At 36.5% G+C, this 20499-nt stretch overlaps 1 protein-coding gene and 2 long non-coding RNA genes across 6 annotated transcripts; 1 reads left to right on the plus strand and 2 right to left on the minus strand.

Moving 5' to 3' along the window:
* The first annotated feature begins 708 nt into the window (after positions 1 to 708).
* On the plus strand, positions 709 to 2761 carry LOC109020840. Of its 2 annotated transcripts, XR_004797750.1 has the most exons (3): positions 709 to 1064; positions 1151 to 1224; positions 2519 to 2761. It is a non-coding gene; the product is annotated as an uncharacterized LOC109020840 (long non-coding RNA). The 2 variants fall into 2 exon arrangements; XR_002000995.2 differs by having other exon boundaries at positions 709 to 1224.
* Positions 2762 to 3672: 911 nt separating this feature from the next.
* LOC118348066 lies at positions 3673 to 5820 on the minus strand. Its single transcript, XR_004801212.1, has 2 exons — positions 5445 to 5820; positions 3673 to 4132 (listed from the first exon to the last, which is right to left on the minus strand). It is a non-coding gene; the product is annotated as an uncharacterized LOC118348066 (long non-coding RNA).
* A 2415-nt stretch (positions 5821 to 8235) lies between these two features.
* Positions 8236 to 13913, minus strand: LOC108989186 (APO protein 4, mitochondrial). 3 transcript variants are annotated; one of them, XM_035695699.1, is made up of 6 exons: positions 13763 to 13913; positions 13580 to 13670; positions 12975 to 13147; positions 10619 to 10881; positions 8683 to 10015; positions 8236 to 8590 (listed from the first exon to the last, which is right to left on the minus strand). In XM_035695699.1, the coding sequence occupies exons 4-5, from the start codon at positions 10870 to 10872 to the stop codon at positions 9283 to 9285; spliced, it is 987 nt and encodes a 328-aa protein (XP_035551592.1). In that variant the 5' UTR covers positions 10873 to 10881; positions 12975 to 13147; positions 13580 to 13670; positions 13763 to 13913; the 3' UTR covers positions 8236 to 8590; positions 8683 to 9282. The 3 variants fall into 3 exon arrangements, with proteins under 3 accessions (XP_035551592.1, XP_018818263.1, XP_035551593.1); XM_018962718.2 differs by lacking the exons at positions 13580 to 13670; positions 13763 to 13913 and adding an exon at positions 11233 to 11341 and having other exon boundaries at positions 12975 to 13361; XM_035695700.1 differs by lacking the exons at positions 13580 to 13670; positions 13763 to 13913 and having other exon boundaries at positions 8683 to 8998; positions 9166 to 10015; positions 12975 to 13319.
* Positions 13914 to 20499: the final 6586 nt, after the last annotated feature.

Raw genomic sequence — 20499 nt, forward strand, 5'->3', positions numbered from 1 at the left:
GATGACATTTAATTCATTGCAAATATTTAAATACAACGAATTGTCTTTAACAGAAAACTAATGTCGTCGTAAGAGAATTAAAAAGTCATAATTAAGTTTTTTCCCGTCCAAAACATGTTGGTCAATAAAATGTCGCCGCAAAATATGTTTTTTTGCGGAGAATACTCATTCGCTGGAAATGAAACGCCAAATATACCCAAAAGTAGTCTTTTTACTATTGCGTCCAAATTTAATTGCGAGGAAGTAATTTGCACCGGGAAAATTATTTTTGTGACCAATTCTTACTCATTGCAAATAAGATGACGGAAATGAGAAAAATGATTTCACTACAACATATCTCATTTTTTCCTGAGAGGGATTGTTGTCAAAAAAAGTGTAGACTTTGTAAGAAATATTATTTTTTCCACCAATTTTTGTCATGGAAAACTCGTGGAATAAAACTATTCCAAAAGGGCTTTTCATACAGAACAACCCTAGAAAATTTTAGAAAGCAAACTGGGTGCTGGACCCGGGTGTTACAAACAGCATCATGGATGATAAGTTTGGGACTAAAAGACACATTACAAAATTCAGAAATTCTATATACAACCGGCTTGAGGACCCGCCGCGGAACCAGTTCCCACGTGGCAGGAAAAAACGACGCCGTCTCTTTTATTTTTATTTTTCCCTTCGTTCCCTTCATTTGAATTTTGATTTCCCTCCCCGCTTTCGATTTCTTTCCCCCTTTCCAGAACCCATTCATTTCCTCCTCTAGATTTCTTCTTCCCCCAGAAATCCCCTTCGTGGCCCATCACAGACCTAATTCTTGCAACTCATTCCATCGTTTACAATCGAAGTAGACCCACGAAACCAACGTAAGTGGTCCTCAAGCACGATGTCTGTAGAATCATTCGTCTTCATCAAGCACGGCAACCAAGCACGATTCCTCTTCCTCAAGCACGATTTGTCTTCCTCAAGCAATATTTCCCCCATTCCCACGAAAGCCCCACCTTCCCACTCGAAACCGCAGTCCATTCGAAACCGAAACCCTAACCATTATCCAACCCACGACGTAATCCCTTGAGGTAATTTGTCAAAATCTAACTCTAACCCTAACCCTAACCCTAACTCTAACCCTAACCCTAACCCTAATCCCTTTGGTATTGAACAGGTTGTTGGGTACTTTGCTTGAGAACAGCAGAGTGCTAGAGTGGATCTGTCACAGGCCATCATCTCATCGAGGAGGTAATATCAAGTTCTTACCTTTGGCCAAAAAAGAGTTAATTTTAACTATAAATTCTATCAAGTTCCTAATTAATTGATCAGCACCATCGGTTTGTATCCTTTTTATGATACTTCTTTTCTATTTGTTTTGCTACTTCAGTTAATTTAGTAAGGTGGTGAATTGGATGAATAAACTATTCATCATTTGCGTATATATTGAACTGACAGCATTATGAGAGTTGTTGGGTTGGTTGAACTATTTTAATGTGAACATTTGCTAATATACAGCACCCATTTTTCACGAATGAACTGAGATTTTTTTAGAGTTTTATGTGTAATGCCAAAATAAGTTGCTCTTGCAAGGCTTGAGCTTTTCTAGATTTTTGTGCCAATTGATCAGTTATTCCAATGTTGGCTTATTCTTTATTGGCAGAGTCTATATATTGAGGTATTGCTAAAACTCAGGTTTACTTCTTTCTTTCTTGAAGTTGCTTGGCTCTACTTTGGAACTTAGTTGTGAACCAGCAACTATGTTGTCATGTAAAAACATCATGTACTTATCAGAGAACACAACATGTCAATTTTAGAATTTGCCAACTCTCAAATAAAATTAAAAAAAAAAAAAGCTTCTCCCACATAGAGAAGCTACCGAGAGAATCTACTGATTTTGTTTTTTTTTTTTTATTTAATGGTTAATTTTTTTTTAATGTGTGTGATTTTTTATCAAATGTTTCAAGATATCGAGCCTGATCTTTCAAATCTCAGGCTAGTGTGTCCTTTCATTTTGCCAAGATTGAAACTTCCCGGTCTGAATTTTCACTCCATTTGATTAATTCAAATGCTTAGAGTATTTGCTCTCATCCTTGGTTACTCTTTAGTGCTTGTAAATAGTTTTCTTTGTGACAGTGGGACTTTTTTTTTCTCTCTCTAATTTGCTGTAAAGCCTCTTCATAAGGTTACTGGTCTATGTTCATAGTTTATCCCCATTCAAATAAAATATAAATTTTGGACAGAAAATAGCAAGTCACCAAGCATTAGAGCTACAACTATGGACTTTAAAACGATTGCTTATTCCTAGACTTTAGCTAATCAGAAACGTGGAGATCAGTTTTTTAGATCAGAAAGCGTTGATAAAGGAATCTGAGTAGAACAATCAACTTCCATATCAAGTTTGGATGGAAAGAGAAAGCACTTTATTGGTCAAGTACTTGAATAAAATAGGTCAAGCACAAGCATGTGGAATTTGAAGATATCACATTAATATTCAGATTGTACTATCAATATCACATTAATATTTGAACATTATTCATTACAGATGCAATTTGGATTGGATGGATCATAACGGGTGTAACCTGACGGGGATGGATCACAACTGGCGCAATGAGATGTTTTAATTTTAATATTCAGATACTATGTTTTGGAATGTAAGTCATGGAATGTATTGGAACTGTGTATTGGAATGTATTTTGATGTGAGTGTATTGGACTATATTGGAACTGTGTACTGGAATGTAAGTGTGCTTTGAATGGCCATATATAGCAAGTTGGAGTTTTGTGTACTTGAATGAGATTTTTTGAAGCAAATGGGAATGAGTTTATAGCAGAAAATCATGTTGCAGTGGCAAGAAAAATATTCAACCCGATAGCTTCAACCTTCCTTCCTCTCAACTCTCATCACCTTAGTCATGTTTTACCTTGTTCGAGACCACCTCAAAAAGTATCTCAGCCACTACAGCAGAACTTAGATGCCTCAAACAGCAACTAGCAACAAGCAACCTATGAAACTCAGCAATGTAGTAGCTAAGAGAGATTGGAGCAACAATAACACATTTGGGTCTTCATACCTCAAGTACACGACACCTTCAACCAACAACACTAAATTCAATTTCTTTCTTTTTGTAGCTGTCACCACAGGGATCGTAGACCAGATGAAACCACCCAAGTGTAACAGAAGCTCATACAAAAAGCAAAAGCAAAAGAGCAACAGTAGTAGAATTTCAGACCATATCAAGCTACTATTTTCAAACTTAGAACTGCTACTTACCCTCTCTTCTTCTCCTCTGTTGTGGTTTCAACATTAAGGCATCTTATTACAACATAATGGAAACCAACCTAGCCGATTTAGTCATCCAAAATTTGAGGAATATCAGCTATAAAGGACTGCAACAGCAATAACTGAAAATTATGTCAGCATTAACACCAAAATTTCAGTTATCGGGTAGTGTCAAGCCAGTAGTCCACAATCTTTTCTTTTGGCATCCCTTCTTCCTTTCCTTCTTAGTTTTAGTGTATGATAATCTCTTCCCGATCAATCATGATCTAGTGCAGCAAGTAGAAGGACTTAAGAGAGACTCAGCCTCCATAATGGCCACTACAGCAGTATATCTATTCTCTGTATATCAATTATAATAAGCATGGATCAAACAAACTATATAAATATACAAATATACATATGCTATGGACAGAATCTGTGACAAACAACAAACATCTAATTACAAATTTTGAAGCAATCCTATTACAGACTAGTTAGATTAAAGAACATCAAAAAGTTAAACTAATCATTCATTTATACAAAACTCAATCCCAAATCACTTTAGAAACTTAAGCAAAGTACAAATTTGACAAAATTCGTTGGTGAACTCTGGTAAGCACCATCTAATTAGTCTAACATAAGCCTACAAATTTTACAACATATATCAAGTTCCAAAATCACCTACATACTATTACATAACATGACACAACAACTACAAAAGGCCAATATAGCCGGAGTAATCTGCGTGAACGCAATATTTCAACTTCTTGCTCCGGAGGTCCCAACTCTCTCTTCTCGATCTCATCCAATCTCTTACAAAGCTCAATCTCCCTCCTCTTGATGTCTTCGAGTTTCTTCTCAAGCTCTTTTTGGCTCCTTGACAGCTCATTGTATCTTTCTTGAAGTTGTAATCCCATACACACATCAATTGAAAATTAAAACAAAAAAAAAATGTTAGCAAGTTAGTGGGGACATCAGGAGAAACAAATGAACTTCATTGTTGTAGCATATCAGACAATGCAGCCACATCAAGGAATGAGCAAAATAACAAAGACACAGCTTCTCCAAAGGGTGAGTAACTTTTCTATACCACCCACAATTAAGAAACAAAATAAAGTGTTTTCCATTTTATTTATGAAAAACAAAATTAATAACATTGGCTTAAACACACAATAAGCTATATTTCTCACCCTTGAAAATCTATTTCTTTTTCTTTTTCCCTTACAACCAAATGCAGCAAACAAAAATTTTGTTTCTGTCTATATCAAGTTTGTATAAAGTGACATTGATCTAACAAAAACTCAAGAATCTGAAATGCACAACATCAAACTAAAGAAATAGAGTATTTTGGTCAAAAATTAATCAGTGTGTCAACTACTGGTTCCAAACTTTTTTTTTTTTTGATACGTAACTGCTGGTTCCAAACTAAAGATACAGTTGGTAGTTCTAAGCAATTTATTAGCATTGGCAGCTACTGGTTCCAAAGGCATTCAATTTACAAGAATGCACCCAATCTGCAAACTACAAGAATGAACAGCTATTTCTAATTAATCAGTGTAAAAAGGGTGCATCAACATTTAGCCAATTTGGTAAAGGAACTTAAGTTAGCGGTGGATCATTGCTTTCCGTTACTTCCCAATCATTATATATGTAAAAAGCCCTTGAGCTCAACCTTATCTTGTTATTTGGCCATGACAAGAGGTCTAATTTTATATATAATACGGTACTAATTCTGTATCTTTTTTTTTTTTTAATATATATATTGATTTTGTCTAGAACAATACACAAGAATTAACCACAAACAGAAAAGTCAGAAAAAAACTATTGAAATCTATTTTGTAAAAGTAAAATGTGTTATAGAATAGCACATTTTATATTAAACTGAATTTTTGCGTCTACAAATATGTAATTTCATTCTCAGCACATAACGGTTCCCAAAAGCAAGCAAGCACGAACAAGAAGCCATCAACAAGTTGTGATCACAAGCATATATGGATTAGTAATCAAGAATAAAAGCCATCAACATCGCTACAAATCTAATTCAAAAGCTTGGATTTTCACAATATGGGTGCTAAAACAATCCATCAAAAATCATAAAAAAAAATCACCCTTGGAGCTAAAATGTATGCTAGAAGGAAAGTAAAACCAAAATTACACTTACTTGATGTTAGGGTTAGGGTTAGGGTTAGAGTTAGATTTTGACAAATTACCTCAAGGGATTACGTCGCGGGTTGGATAATGATTAGGGTTTCGGTTTCGAATGGACTGCGGTTTCGAGTGGGAAGGTGAGGCTTTCGTGGGAATGGGGGAAATATTGCTTGAGGAAGACAAATCATGCTTGATGAAGAGGAATCGTGCTTGAGGAAGAGGAATCGTGCTTGGTTGCCGTGCTTGATGAAGACGAATGATTCTACAGACATCGTGCTTGAGGACCACTTACGTTGGTTTCGTGGGTCAACTTCGATTGTAAATGATGGAATGAGTTGCAAGAATTAGGTCTGTGATGGGCCACGAAGGGGATTTCTGGGGGAAGAAGAAATCTAGAGGAGGAAATGAATGGGTTCTGGAAAGGGGGAAAGAAATCGAAAGCGGGTAGGGAAATCAAAATTCAAATGAAGGGAACGAAGGGAAAAATTAAAATAAAAGAGACGGCGTCGTTTTCTCCTGCCACGTGGGAACCGGTTCCGCGGCGGGTTCTCAAGCCGGTTGTATATAGAATTTCTGTACAAAATTAAACACATGCTGCAGTAATATTGTTAATTCATTGAGACAATCTTCATTTTTTAATACATCATTAATATATATTCCCCTCTTGATCCCCAAAAGCATGGTGTCCTAAAATCCACCTAAAAAAAGTTTCATCCATGCTTAACTGTATTAGCCAATAGAAAACATCTATTTAAGGAAAAAGTACTAGCTAGAACATTATTATAGCAAAACCAAAGGGCAAACTAATGCAAATCGTTCATTTCATACACCTATTCTAAAGTCTAGCCATTCATGTTGGGAGTTGATGGCAAATGTGATGAAAATTATGTCCATTAATATTAATACTTGTATGGTGAAGGAAGTGACATGGGCTCGAAAGCTTACTGATGATAATTGTTGTAACATGTTGTACATAGGTTTCATTATCCATAGTGCATTAATCACAAATAATGAGGCTTTCCAAAAAGAATATCCTAGGGTGATGCATGGAAAATGCCAAATGTCAAGAGTTGAATCTCAAAAGGCCATACATGGAAGTGTGTGTGTGTGTGTATATATATATATATATATATATATATATATATATATATATACTTTTTTGGTAAGTAATAAGTTATTGTATTGATATAAAGCATGAAAGTGTGTGTGTGAGTATATATATATATATATATATATATATATATATCTTTTTTTTTATAGAGAAAAATTCTAGGCATAAGCCTCACACCCTATACACCCACTTAAAAATATGTTATTTTACTCTTTTACCCACGTAATGAAAATGAATCCTAACATATTTGTAAGTAAAATAGGATACAAAGGTAAAATAACATATTTTTAAGTGGGTGTGCAGGGTGTAAGACTTATGGGTAGCATGACTCTTTTATAAATAGATATCTACCAACTTTTATGCTATTTTAAATACTGCAGTGCCATATACGAAGACAATTTTTGCAATTTATTATGCTATAGCAGAATACATGATCTTGCCCTTCACTACATATTTCTTGTCAATTAGTTATGGTTCTCATGGCTGACAAGGCATGAAGCATGGATCAAATTAGGAAAAACACATCATCATGCATGGATAAAGTCCTCATGACATGCAGGTAATTAAAGCATGCATGGAATGGTCTTTGATTTTGGAGCCCCCACAAACCAACCAACCAACCAAACCACCCAATGGCAAATAAAGAATTTTCCAATAATTTCTTGTAAATGTCAAATAAATCAATCAGTTTTATCTAACACCTTCCATGATCAACATGATAACCACAAGTTTCTTCGGGATAATAGAATAAAGGAAACTATATCTTTTTTACATGGCACTGGACTCATGTAACTTTGGCTCAACCATCAATATATATACACATGATCTATATATAATATAAACTTTACTATTGACCATGGGAACCTGTATATTTGAATTACAACCTCAATCTAAATGAATTACTACTGAGAGAAAGACCAAAATAGAGTTATATGCTGACTCTTACATATCCAGAAGTAGCCTTTTTCACTTTTACATCCAAATTTAATTGCGAGGATGTAATTTGCACTTACTCATTGCAAATAAGATGACGGAAATGAGAAAAATAGTTTAGCAGTGGGTCCCACTCATTAGGGCTGATGTTGGTTGCGAGAATTAAATGATGTAACCTCCTATATAAGTGAATGAAATGAACCAAAAATAAACACCTTTTTGACTGAAAAATACTTTTTAGTGTTATTCTTGTGGAGTTGAGCGGCTTCCTCCCTTAAGCAAGCACATGGCTTGGTCATGTTGAGTGACATCCATTATTATTAGACAGTGTTGAGTGGCTTCTACCATCCCTTAGTCGAGTGGCTTCCTAGGTTATCATTTTCAATGAAACTTGTGGCTTGGTCACATGTGTGATTCAGCAATTAGTGGAGTTAAGCGGCATTCTCTACTCACAATTGAGTGACATCCCAGGTGACTATCGAACTTTATTTTTCGTTGTTCTTCCTGCGTTGTCTTTCATTGTCTTTTATTTTTGTTGCTTTTGATTCTTCAAAATAAGTTTTGCAAGCGACATGCCAAGCTCCCTTTAATGCTTTGCTCTCCGTGGCCATCATCACTAGCACCCCAGGACCTGAGGTCGGGTTCCTGTACTTTTTTTGTAGGGATCAAAATCGTCCATTGCCATTTATTCGTCCCTACAATGTAATTTAACCAACCTTATATAAAATGACATCCAAAATTATCATCCCTACAAAGCAATTTAACCAACCTTACACAGATTCTTCATAGCCATACAAAAACAACCGTCAAAGATGCAATCATCGCAGACTTCATTTATATACAAAAAAGACAAACATGACACACAGTGCATTATTACATCACATTGTTCAAATAAACTTCACATTTCCATCAAGCAAAAAGGCAACCATCAAAAAATGCATTATCAAGTACCCCGGCCATTGTTCAACTAGCATCACAACTCCATCTTTTAAAAAAAAAAAAAAAAAGCACCAATAGTGCTTACTCTTTTGTTGCAATCTATTCCAATAATTCAAAAATAACCTTCCTAGAACAAAACCACTACTAGATTGCTCATAGATAATCATTGCCCATGTTGATCTTAGCTTTAACCCATGGGTAGCATTCCATAGGTTGTGGTGCACTCTGCAAGACAATTTAGCAAACGTTACTAATTAACATCACAAATGGCATCCCATCATGTATGAACTATGTTATGCAATTGATCATAAACTTACTACATGCCTGAGCTACTGTGTTGAAGTAGCTAAAGCCTGGGTTTGCTCCATAGGCTGGGAAGAAGTTGGTTTAATCACATGCAATGTTGCTTTGGCGTCTTCATTCTTTTAGGCGACACCCTTGCATTAGGATTTTATAGGTACAGGACATTCATGTATACCATTGTGGGATGTACCTTAACAATTGCCATAGGTTGTTCATCAGTAACTCTTCTTCTCAACATTCTAGGCCTCTTAGGTTGACTCTTTATCATCGGATGTAAGCAGACCTCTACGTCCTGTTGTGGCTATGTTTGGGGACCATCCATTACATGGACTTGGGGTTCGCAAATCAGTGGATAATATTTATCAAATCCATACCAAGAAAAATGTACAAACATAACAATTAAACCATATATGGGTTCATTCAAAACTATTATTCTATTTCTTGTTCGGTTAGAGGCCATGCTAACAAAATTTGTTGCTGGAAGCAAAAGTGCATACCAATAAACCTTTTATGAGAGACCCAAAATGTCACTCTCCGGGTGGATTGAGCTATACCCAATGTACAGATCAAGTTCCCTGAAGCCAACCCGCTAAGAATTCAACTTATATCATGCTTCAAACTTTGAGTTGAACAGGTCCTGATAAACCTTGCACTTTCATCGCACAATTATACTTGGTTGGTACAATAACGCCAGCCTGCGCGCACAGATCCACCACTGCTGGTGCATGGCCATAAAAGTCTCTATGGGCATCCAGAAGGACAGGAGGATCCTGAGGCCGCCGCCTCCATACAATCTTAGGAGGTACCAAATCATCTACTTCTGCTTTCTTCCAAAAGTGGCCGCCCCGCCAACTCTCATACTTGAATACTCCACAAAGCCTAGCCTTGTGCCCAGATGGCCCAACATGGACTTCTGAACAGTATTTACAGACTTTTGCCGGATAAACCAACAACAACTTCAGTACACCACTTCTGAGCATCTCCCATGCTTTGAAGGTTCTATTAGCAACCATCATTAGTTCATGAGGCGACAATGAGTCCGCTCCTTCAATTCCAGCAGGTACACATTCAATCGTACTGCTGGAGTATAGATTTTCATCATTAGGATAAGCTCCAGCCTGCAAGCACAGTTCAACAACTGCAGGAACACGGTCAAAATCAAACCTCTGGTGGTGTTTAATCATGTCTTGGAACATGTTCTGTAGATGGAATGTTTCTACTGGAACAAGTATATCATTCACACCACCACTAATCCATTCATGAACACGATTCTTGGCACGACGCTTATAACCGTGGCAAGTCTGAATTAAGTGACCTTTCTCACCAATATATACTTCCAGACAGAACCTGCAAAAGTATATTTTCAAGAAATGAGTACTCAATTTCCTCTTGGAAGAAGAGAACATTTACAAAAAACCGAGAAGAGTCACATCCAAGTTAGATGCATTATCTTTTGGAAATAACTAGCCTTCAAGTAAACATGCCAATGACTTTTGGACTGAATGGAATCTTCACTCACAATAATGGATTGGTGGTTGGGTCACGGATTCATGTCCCCTGCGGTGTGCGACTTATTTAGCATATAAAAACAATGTTAGACCTCCATTGAATGTTAGAGACAAATTGCACACACAATGCTCCCCTATTAGCTGTTGATTAATATCAGCTAATTAGTAGCGAGAGGCATAGAAATTTGGGAGGGGGCATAAAAACCCAATTCACCTATGAAGTAGCATCAAATCAGATAGCATAAGTAACTACATCTTCACAAAAACATTAAAAAAAGCACTCCAGAGTGTTAACCTAACCACTCATATATATCAACAAAATAATACACGTAAATCATGAAACAAGTAGAAATTTGGAACCATACATCGCAATCAAATACATAAAGTGGAACACCCACATTCATTATAGGAAAAGGCTAACTTTTTAAGGTGCTGGACTTACTTGCACGCCATGATGGGAAAGACTTTGAGAAGAGTGGACACGCCATGGAAGAGGACTGATCGAGCCTTAAGGACCTCCTGGGCGACCGGCACCATGCCGCGCACCGGGTATTCCTTGGCCCGGCTCTCGATTCGTTTTAGAATCATTGGCCTGAGCTTGCTTAGGTCCACCTTGGATCTGTAAAGCCTCGCATGGATAAGGCACCCAATGAAGGGCCCAAAATCATTCTGCCACAGTCTCTTCCACAAAGCCATGACCTAAATCTTTACCATTTATAAAGAAAAATAAAATAAGTAATAAGTTCTTAAAGAGACATTAGATCAAGCAGTAGGTGTAGGCCAGTACATTGGCCTGCCTAATAGAATTTTGGCCCGACCCTTCATAGCCCGCAACAGTGTTCAGGACAATCTAACCCGACCCAACCCGGACCACTCGGGTTGGGTAAAAATTATCCTTTTTATTTTTTTTTAATAACCCCCATTTGTACAGATGCCCAATCTTGTAATGCATCCAGATATAACAGATTTTTTTTTTCTTTTTGCTACATAAAGGAGTATCAAAAACATTGTAATTTAAAAGAGTACATTAAACATCATAATTTAAAGGAGTACAACCTAGAAAAGTCCTCAAACATGAATCTTTAACAACAAATATAGAATGTGCAGACATAAGCCTTGAGTCACTCCTCATCAACATAAATAAAGCTTGATTTGGGATCAAACTCTGAAAAAAAAAAGAAAAAAAAAAAAGAAGTTTATTAAATGATATATTAATGATACATGTTAAAAGGGAAAAGAAGGTAAAAGGCAAAGAAAAAACAAAGATACACGGTCACGACTCACGAAGATTCTAGTACTACAGCCAACCCACTTTGCTGCAAAATAATGTGGAAAAAGAAAGAAAGCCACATGCAACCCTGTTTTCTTCAACGAATTACCACTTTAATTTTCAGTCAAAACTCTAGCATCCAAGGAATATTTATGCGAGACTGATCTGTGCTAGCTAGCTGTGCCAAGAATTAAGTCCCTTAATATTCTTATATATAGGCTACAGCTATTAAAGAGATAGAGGTAGAACATGAATATGCTTGAAGCATAAAGGCAGGCAGAAACTAATTACTAGCATTAGCAATTAATGTCTCCGCATCAAAGCATTTTGCACTGAGAATCTTGTCAAAAGTCTTGATGTTTAACCAAATTAGCAAAAGCCATCTATGCTTAATAAGACAAATTAGCTAAGTCAGCAAGTCTAAAGTGACACTGAACTGCTAAATAATTGGAGTTGATCCTTTTTTGATAAGAAAGAAAGATCATTATGCTGTCTCCTTTAATTAAAAAAAATGACATGATTGGAGAAGAAAATATTTTATCTTAGAGGAATTAGGGGGACCAAACATTTATTTTCTTCATAAATATTATTATTGAAAACTAAACCTCAAGATCAAAAAAAGGGTATTGAAGGAAGGGTGTGCCACAAAACCATGATCTTGGGGTGAATTAATTAATTTCTTTTTCTCTTCTGCAGTCACAAACTGATCCATAAACTAATTAAGTTTTTGCTATCCATGATATTGTTTTAGAATTTTTATGATACTACTTTAGCTGGCTGCCACGTAGACCTTCCCTCATTCTATCTTGTACTTTTTCTTCTGCTACTGATTCAATTTTTTCTAAATGCTAAAGAGAAACAGATGAAACATAAAACAAACAATCTCGGTTTGGCTCAAACAAAGCATGGCTATGATTCAGTTGGCCACTGGACTCCACAATCAAATTATAAACAAAATTAAAAAAAAACATGGTGGAGGTGTCTCAATTCTAATCACATCAGTCTGCACAGTGACCTGTATGACGAAAATCCATATCTTATAAATAACATACAAAAAGAAGAAAAAAATTTGACTGAAGTTAGGAACTCCAACTCACTGACTGCAGTTCTTGGGATTGTGGGAATTTAACACAAACACTTTACAGGTTCTTTGGTGAACAATTATTTTAGGGTTGATTCACCCAAATCCCAACCTTCAAAGCTCATGGGGTTTCCCTATTTTTCCGTATCTCTGTTTTCATAAAGTAAAAAGAGCTTCATTTAAACGACCATAATCACTAGATGGTCATTGCGGTTTATTTCTACATTATGCACATCAAGTGTTTTAAGCAAATGAGAAATCAAGACCGAGTTCAACAAAGAAAGAATCAGACCCAGATTAACTAAGCAAACCCCAAATAAAACTAACGGTCCAACGAATCAAAACCCCAAATAAAACTAACACAACGGAAGACCAGCAACGACGAGATATTGGAAGGGCAGAGAAGGTGAAGACAGAGAAATTTGGAGCATGAGAAACGGAACATACCTCAGCAAATCGACTTGATCTTGGAGCTGCGGCCGACGGTGATGACGAACAGCGACGGAGAACGCCGATGGAGACGGCGACAGAGAACGGACGCCACTGGCTAGGGCTGAAGTGTTTGCTTGGAGTACTCGGTTGCTTGGAGGCGCGATCGAGGAGAGAGAGAGACTCGGTTTCTGCAGGCGTGAACGAGGAAGGAGAGAGATAAAGAGAGAGAGAGAGAGGTCTAGGTTTGGATGTTTGAACTTTGGATTCCAAAGTTTGGAATGGACGATAGAGTCTCGGGCTGCTGTTTCGCCCGTTAAACAGCGGGTTGGATGATTTCCAACCCGTTGTCCAGTTGAACCCGCATTTAACGGGTGGGGTCGGATGGATTTATCGGGCGGGTGCGGGTTGTTAATTTTTTTGAACAGGCCTAAGTAGGTGAGCGACAATAATTTAACTTTTAAGTGATTCCGGATATGGGTTTGGGCCAGTGGAGCATTTTGTTGTTTAGGTTCTGAAAGAGTGAAAATCTAACCTTATTCGCAGGTTCAGAAGAAATAAATTCCATGTTTCTAATTTATCAAATCAATAAACATATAAGCTGAAGGGAAAGAAAAACATACCAAAAGTTACAGGAATCTGTCTTGAGTTCAGACATGAAACTCAGCTGTCAATACACTGTCCAACGAATCCTATGATCAAAACTGCTCACAACTGAAGTAAATGATAGAAACTCAATTAGCCAAAATCTGGATTAGATAACATAGAACGATAGAGAAGAATAGACGAGGAAGATATAAATTTACCAGTTTGTGTAGCATCTACAATTACAAGGCTCCCTCAGTTGTGGTTGACAGGCGCAATGTCACCGTCCATTCTAACGTCTCAATTTCGGCAACACGACAGTGGAGGGGGAAGGTTGGGATTGAGAGCTTTTAAAGCTTTAGGTATCCCAGGTTAAAGTCGTTGTGTATGGCAGTGGCAAAGAAGGGATTTGGCTTGCTGTAAAATTCAAATTGTTAGACAATAGATACGTTGATGGATGTGTGGGGTGTGTTAAAACAACGGGCCTGAATTTAGAATTTTTCTCGTCGAAAACTCTGATTTCTGGAATAATTGATTTTGGGCGAAACGAAACAAACAAAAAAAAATGCTAACATGTAGAAAATTGAAATAGAGCAGCTCCAAGTTCAATAATCCCCAGTTCCTTTCTCGAGAATAATAATCCACAAAAATTGCTCTTCTAAGGTATATCGAACACTGGTCAAGGGAATCCCAAAATGTTGTTTCATAATGTTATGTTTCCAATTGTAATAAGGAAAGTAGAGTAATGGATGGAGGAATATTTGTAGGGAATTGGGATATTTGCTATAATGATTGGAAGGGATTTGGCTGACCATGTGTCTGGTGATGGTAAGCCGAGCTGTAGTTCTATGAGGATCATTGTACGGTGAACAAAGAATTCTAGAAGGAACTCAAAAAATTTTTTTTTGTACTTTTTTTTTTATAAGTAAAAGTATATTATTAAAGAATGGGCAAAGCCATGTTCAGTACAATCAATGCCCTAAGTAGGAAGTTATGAAAATCTTGACCATTAAAATTAATGGCTATAGCCCAAGTACAAAAAATTCTAAAAAGAAAGATTTTAGTTCCTCCATCAATCTCTCTTTGTCCTCAAACGTTCGTTCATTGTGCTCCTGCCACACACACCACTGATACAAATAGGAAGCATTTTCCATGATTGCCTCTTAGATATGTCCAACTAGCCAGCATCGCCACTACTGTCTCTGGCATGACCCAACACGAGTCTAATCTACTAAATACCTCGTTCTATAACCCTCAAGCTACCTCATAGTGTAGTAGAAGATGATCTACAGATTCACCCCCCATTCCTACACATGCAACACCAATTTGCAATGATCACCCTTCGTTTCCTCAAATTATCTGTTGTGAGGATCATACCCAAGAAAGCGGTCCATACAAAAAACGCTGCTTTGAGAGGCTTCTTATGTCTCCAAAGCCTTTTTCCATGGAAACTGAATACGATGCTCTTGTGAAAGAGACATATAAAACAAGCGAACTAACAACAGACCTTTACCTGTAAGTGTCCACCACAATAAATCAGCAAGTTGGTTACTTAGTAAGAATGAATACAAAAGGCTGAAACACAAGGATCTTAGTGTCAGACCGAGACCTGATCTTCCTAAGTTCATTTTGGAAGGAATTTTTTTGAAACACAAGGATCTACCCTCAACCACAATTCTACTTATCATCCACAGTCTAATGATCAAACAAAAGCCCTGAATAAGTGCCTAGAGGGCTATTTGAAGTGTTATGCAGAAATGAAACCACACAAACGGGAGCAATGGCTAGCTTTTGTAGAATGGTGGTACAATACCCCATACCATACTTCCACAAAATTAACCCCATTCGAAGCCTTGTATGGCTATCCCCCACCCCAACTATGTACCCGGGACATCAGCAAATGAGTTAGTAGATTAGATACTCCACAATCGAGAACAGATCCTAAGTCTACTAAAAGAAAATCTTGAAGCCCCTAAAAATAGGATGAAAGTCTATGTTGATAAGAAGAGAATTGAAAGAAAATTTGAGATTGAGACTGGGTCTACCTGTAGTTGCAACCATAAAAAGAAAAGACTCTCGCAACATGGTACAATCTGAAGTTATCACCAAGTTTCTATGGACCATTTCAGGTGGTGTAGGAGGAGGCTTATAGTTTGAACTTACCGATCGCTTCTAAAATCCACCCCACCTGTGACGCCTCCAGACTCTGCTTTAGATCGAATGGACATCTAAAGCGTCGGGACATGCAATACAAAGTTACCTACCCCCGTTCATGATAGATAAAAATGCAATGTTCCTAACATGTATCCAACAATATGCAATATTCGCAGCGGATAATTTTTTTTTTCTTTGAGCAACATTATGAACCAAATTAATAATATCCCAAATACTTAAAACATGATCCATACATACTGACAGGACTTGAACTGAAACGTGAACTAAATTTGAAGTTTGACATGACAATGAACTTGATCTGAATAACATGAACTTGAATTGAAACATGGACAAAACGTGAACTTGAAATATGACTAAACGTGAACTTGAAACATGACAGAACGTGAACTTGAACATAAAATGAACATGAATGTGAGATACATGAACTTGAAATCTTGTTCCATAAGCTTGATAAATAAAAGTGACCCTACATGGTTCCCCTTAAGCCATGTGTCCATACTAATTATCGCATCACAACACAGGTATATGCACTAACTATGAGTGCTTAACATATGTGCCAGTTGACATATATCTACACTTGCTATACACACACGTATTGTACGTGCCAATTCACAGGTATCTATATCTACTGTGGACACATGTACTGTACATATCCCATGTCAAGTATTTGCACCTGCACGAGTATGTATAAAATGAAACTAAAATGTGGGTGGCACCATTGGCGTTAGTGCATGTTACTCTCCGATGACCAATTAATTAGGACCCATTCGCAACTCGTTGATCTTTACCTTGTCAACCTAGGGAGTTTCACACTAGTTTAGACACTCCAGCGTGAACAAAGGAGCTTCACTAGGATATTTCCTCATCCTAGTGCTTAGGGTCGTGATAGATGTAAACAGATTTGACATGACTTGAAAGGTTGATCCCGAGATACACAAACTGTACTCGAGACCAAAACGTGACATAAAATGAAAGGACAGAAGCCCTGACGTAACATGACATGAATGTGAGATGAAAAACATGATATACTATGAGACAAAAAATATTTCGTAGCATAACATAACATATAACAGACAATATTTCGTAACTTCGCAGAATAATGTAACATAAAGTATTTCATAACATGGCATAAAATATAATAGAGAATATTACATGACATGATCTACATGTAACAGAATAAATTGTACATTATTACATGATATACTTGTATCATATATTAATACGTGACAGAATAAATTGTGTAACAGATAATCAAGAAGTGACATGACATAGTATGGCGTATATGATAACATACATACATAAATTGTAGTTTCCGTACCCATCACACATACACAATAATCTAATAGTAACTTAAGAGCTAACTTATAGTGATCGTCGCGTCTAACGAGGCAAAGCACGAAACACAAGAAACTGTAAGTATGAGTTCTAAATGTTAAAAACTTAATCATGGGCAGAGGATGGTCAGCAATGGGTGGGGGGAAACTTCCTTAAGAAGTTTTGTCACGGTGGCCAAAATTTGTGCGGCTTAATGTGCCTTAAACAAGTGGGCTTCATTTGGGATTTAAAAAGGGTTTGGTTAGAGTTTGAGATGCTATTAAGCTCAAATTTAATTTTTTTTTGCCCAATCAAATTTTTAAGGTTTAAGAGGTTGAATAATAATGTCATAACATGAATTTGATGAATTAATAGAATGTGGAAGTGATTTATTCAAGTGATTAAACACAATGCTAGAAATCAGATTAAATAGAGTTTGGAGGCCAACTTTAGGGTTTAGAAAAACCGTTTACAGTTTCAGTTTCAACCAAGCTTTTAAGGTTTCATCACTTAATGCCCCGCCCACTTCAAGGGTATTGATGCCCCATTCGACCTAAAAATTATTTTTGTGTCCAAAAAAATATTTTTGGACCTAAACTAAAATTATTATATAATTTAAATTGTAAGTTAAAATTAAAATATGTAACAATAATTTAAAAACTGATAACATAAAAACTATGTTATCGATTTTTAAATTTGTTAGACTTGATCACAAGAGTATTAGACTTGTTCATAAGATTGTATTGTGGATTAGCCTCCTAGGCCAACCTTTATATAGAAGGCCACTGTAATACAAGAATCTTACTTAAGCAATGTGAGACTCAAAAGTGAGTCTAATGGTTGAAGAGTCCCCCCTAACCACCAACTTTTCTTACGCCCAATATTCTCCAATTGAAAAGTTATCCACCCGTTGAAAAGTCTTAGTCAGTTTCGAAGTCCTGCTTCCCTCTATCCACCTACCAACTCTCCTTTACAATATCGCTATATTTCAAAAACGGTGTATATCACACCCCACCAACCGATGCCCTCAAATCTCATGATATTTGAAAAGTCTTCTAACGGTTGAAAAGTCTTCTCAGTTGAAAATCCAGTTTGGTTGAAAAGTGCTGCCTGATACAATTGGAAATTATCCCTGCAATATTTGAGATTTAAAATATTATAAAATCATGTTCAAATATATCTCAGTGTGAATAGATATTAAATTCAATAATATAAATTATATCTCATTATTAAATTCACATATCAAAACAATCTCAGGAATTCAATAACCCTATCACAAGCAATCCAACTATAGCAATCCACAGAGTGTGTGTGTGTATTTCAAACTATATCTATCTAACCAGAAGCCTTGACACATGCAACATCAAGAACATCTCAAGTGAAAGGTTCAACTTCATAACTCACGAGTATGAAAGTGTTTCATGCAAGGATTCTCCTAAGGAGTTGAAAATGGGTGTACATACACTCTCATGGGGAATTAGGCAATTATGTACAAGCAAAAAGTAAATATTAATCTTATGATAGGAAGACTAATAAATGAGACTTCCACCATTCTTTCCAAAAGCTAACTTAGGATCAGAACGGTCAATACAGAAGGTTGTAACATGGCTTGAGTTCGGGACTAAATGAAAAATAATTCAAAAACTTCCAAGTACATACAAAAGGAATCTTATTAAATATCTCAGTAGATCACACTTCTCACTTAATATACTCTCCAACTTTTCAGATCATTGAATAATAATGCTTTTCCTTCTTCTTCCTCTTCTTTTTTTTTTTTCAACAATTTGATGAGCAAACACATGCCACTTTAGTATTCTTGTCATTTCTACCCAACCTTGACTTTTTTCTTTTTAATCTAACAAAAAATAAAGAAAATGCAAATTCCACACCTAGCATACACTTGGAAGTAAAAAGGGTAGAAAAATCGGTGTATTATACTCCAATGTGGAGAGGCATGGATGATATGAGCATATGAAAAGAAAAAGCTACATGTGTTTATTGGCTCAAAGTTGGCTACTAGGGGTCTATGGTGGAAAGAGTTAGCTTGAAAGGCTCAAACGTTGATCCTAAGTTAACCTTTGTCATATCCCTAGCATATCGACCATCTTACCACAAACCATGTAATGATATTCTCAAAATAATTGCCCAATTCAACAGATCAATTAATACTTATCACAATTTATTGCATTTGTAGGCTATCAATCCTCTCCAAAACTCACATGAATACTTAAGCAAAAGAGTTTTCTAACTATATGTGTTAAACTACCATCTTACCACAAAACTTGGATGAGTGCGTTAGGGATTCTTTGAATGCTTCAGCAAAAAATGGTTATGGTGGGTTTGGTGAATTCACGAAGATGGCTATGAATGAGAATGAGTACACATGTGAAAATGATGCACGTGTGATGCAAATTAAAAAAAAAAAAATTGACATATGAAAATATGCCACAGAGTTCCAACAAGTATTTTAAATACTGAATTTGTTCCACCACCCCCAACTTAAATGAAACATTGTCCTTAATGTTTAAGAATCAAATTTGAATGAGGAGTAAGTAAAAATGGTAGAATACACCTAATGAGTGATGTGGGTGTGATCCCTGCCCGAATTTTATTAATGAACCCTCACTTGTGGCAGAAGAAAACCGTAGTAACAATCACAGTACTTGGTGTTTTACAAATAGAAAGAAATAAAATAAAATAAACCCCAAGTACTCAAAAGACAAAACAACAAATTACACTCCCAAATATTCTAAAAGATTACATTTTGCACTTACGAATCTAAGGTAGACCACATGCACTATTCTGATAATTCCTTTCAGCAAATGTGGAAGCTTCGTTTGACCTACCCACACATGCGAGACACCACTACTGCCTAGAGGAGCCAAAAAATGGGCAGCCATGTTTCCTTCCCGATATATATGACTGACTTAAAAATTTATCTCTCCCAATATTCCAACTATTTCTTCCCAAAAATCCTCTAAATACCAAAGAGTACATCTTCCATTTTTAATCCAATTTACTACAATTAAAGAGTCCATCTCAATGACAAGATTATTAATACCCCATTGCTTACAATACTTAAGGCCTGACCATAGGGCCATAACTTCTGCACGATTATTGCTCCCATGCCCATAGGACTCGGAAAAAGCATATACCATAGACCCGAATTCATTCCTAACAACACCTCCTGCACCCGATAAACCCGGGTTATTGCGGCTACTACCATCCACATTCATTTTAAGCCACCCTCTCTTTGGCTTTTCCCATCTAACTACCATCAAAACATCCTTCTTCCGTGCAATAAAAGGTAAATTCAAAAAATCTAACACCTTCAAATCATTATCCCCTAACCAAGAAGCCTTACTAATTTTAATACCAACCCAATGAATCCAGTATTTCACCCATCTCCATAGAACATGTACCTTTTCTTTCTTACCTTCCATCCTGGCTTTATATCTCCACCTCCATA

This window comes from Juglans regia, chromosome 1, assembly GCF_001411555.2.
Source record: "Juglans regia cultivar Chandler chromosome 1, Walnut 2.0, whole genome shotgun sequence".
NCBI classification, from domain to species: Eukaryota; Viridiplantae; Streptophyta; class Magnoliopsida; order Fagales; family Juglandaceae; genus Juglans; species Juglans regia.

Excerpts from the sequence above, each read along its gene's own strand:
- LOC108989186 (XM_035695699.1), bottom strand. The coding sequence starts at position 10,872 with ATGGCTTTGTGGAAGAGACTGTGGCAGAATGATTTTGGGCCCTTCATT. Across the intron at positions 10,016-10,618 it reads TTTCCCATCATGGCGTGCAA|GTTCTGTCTGGAAGTATATA; the intron begins GTAAGTCCAGCA and ends ATACTTTTGCAG.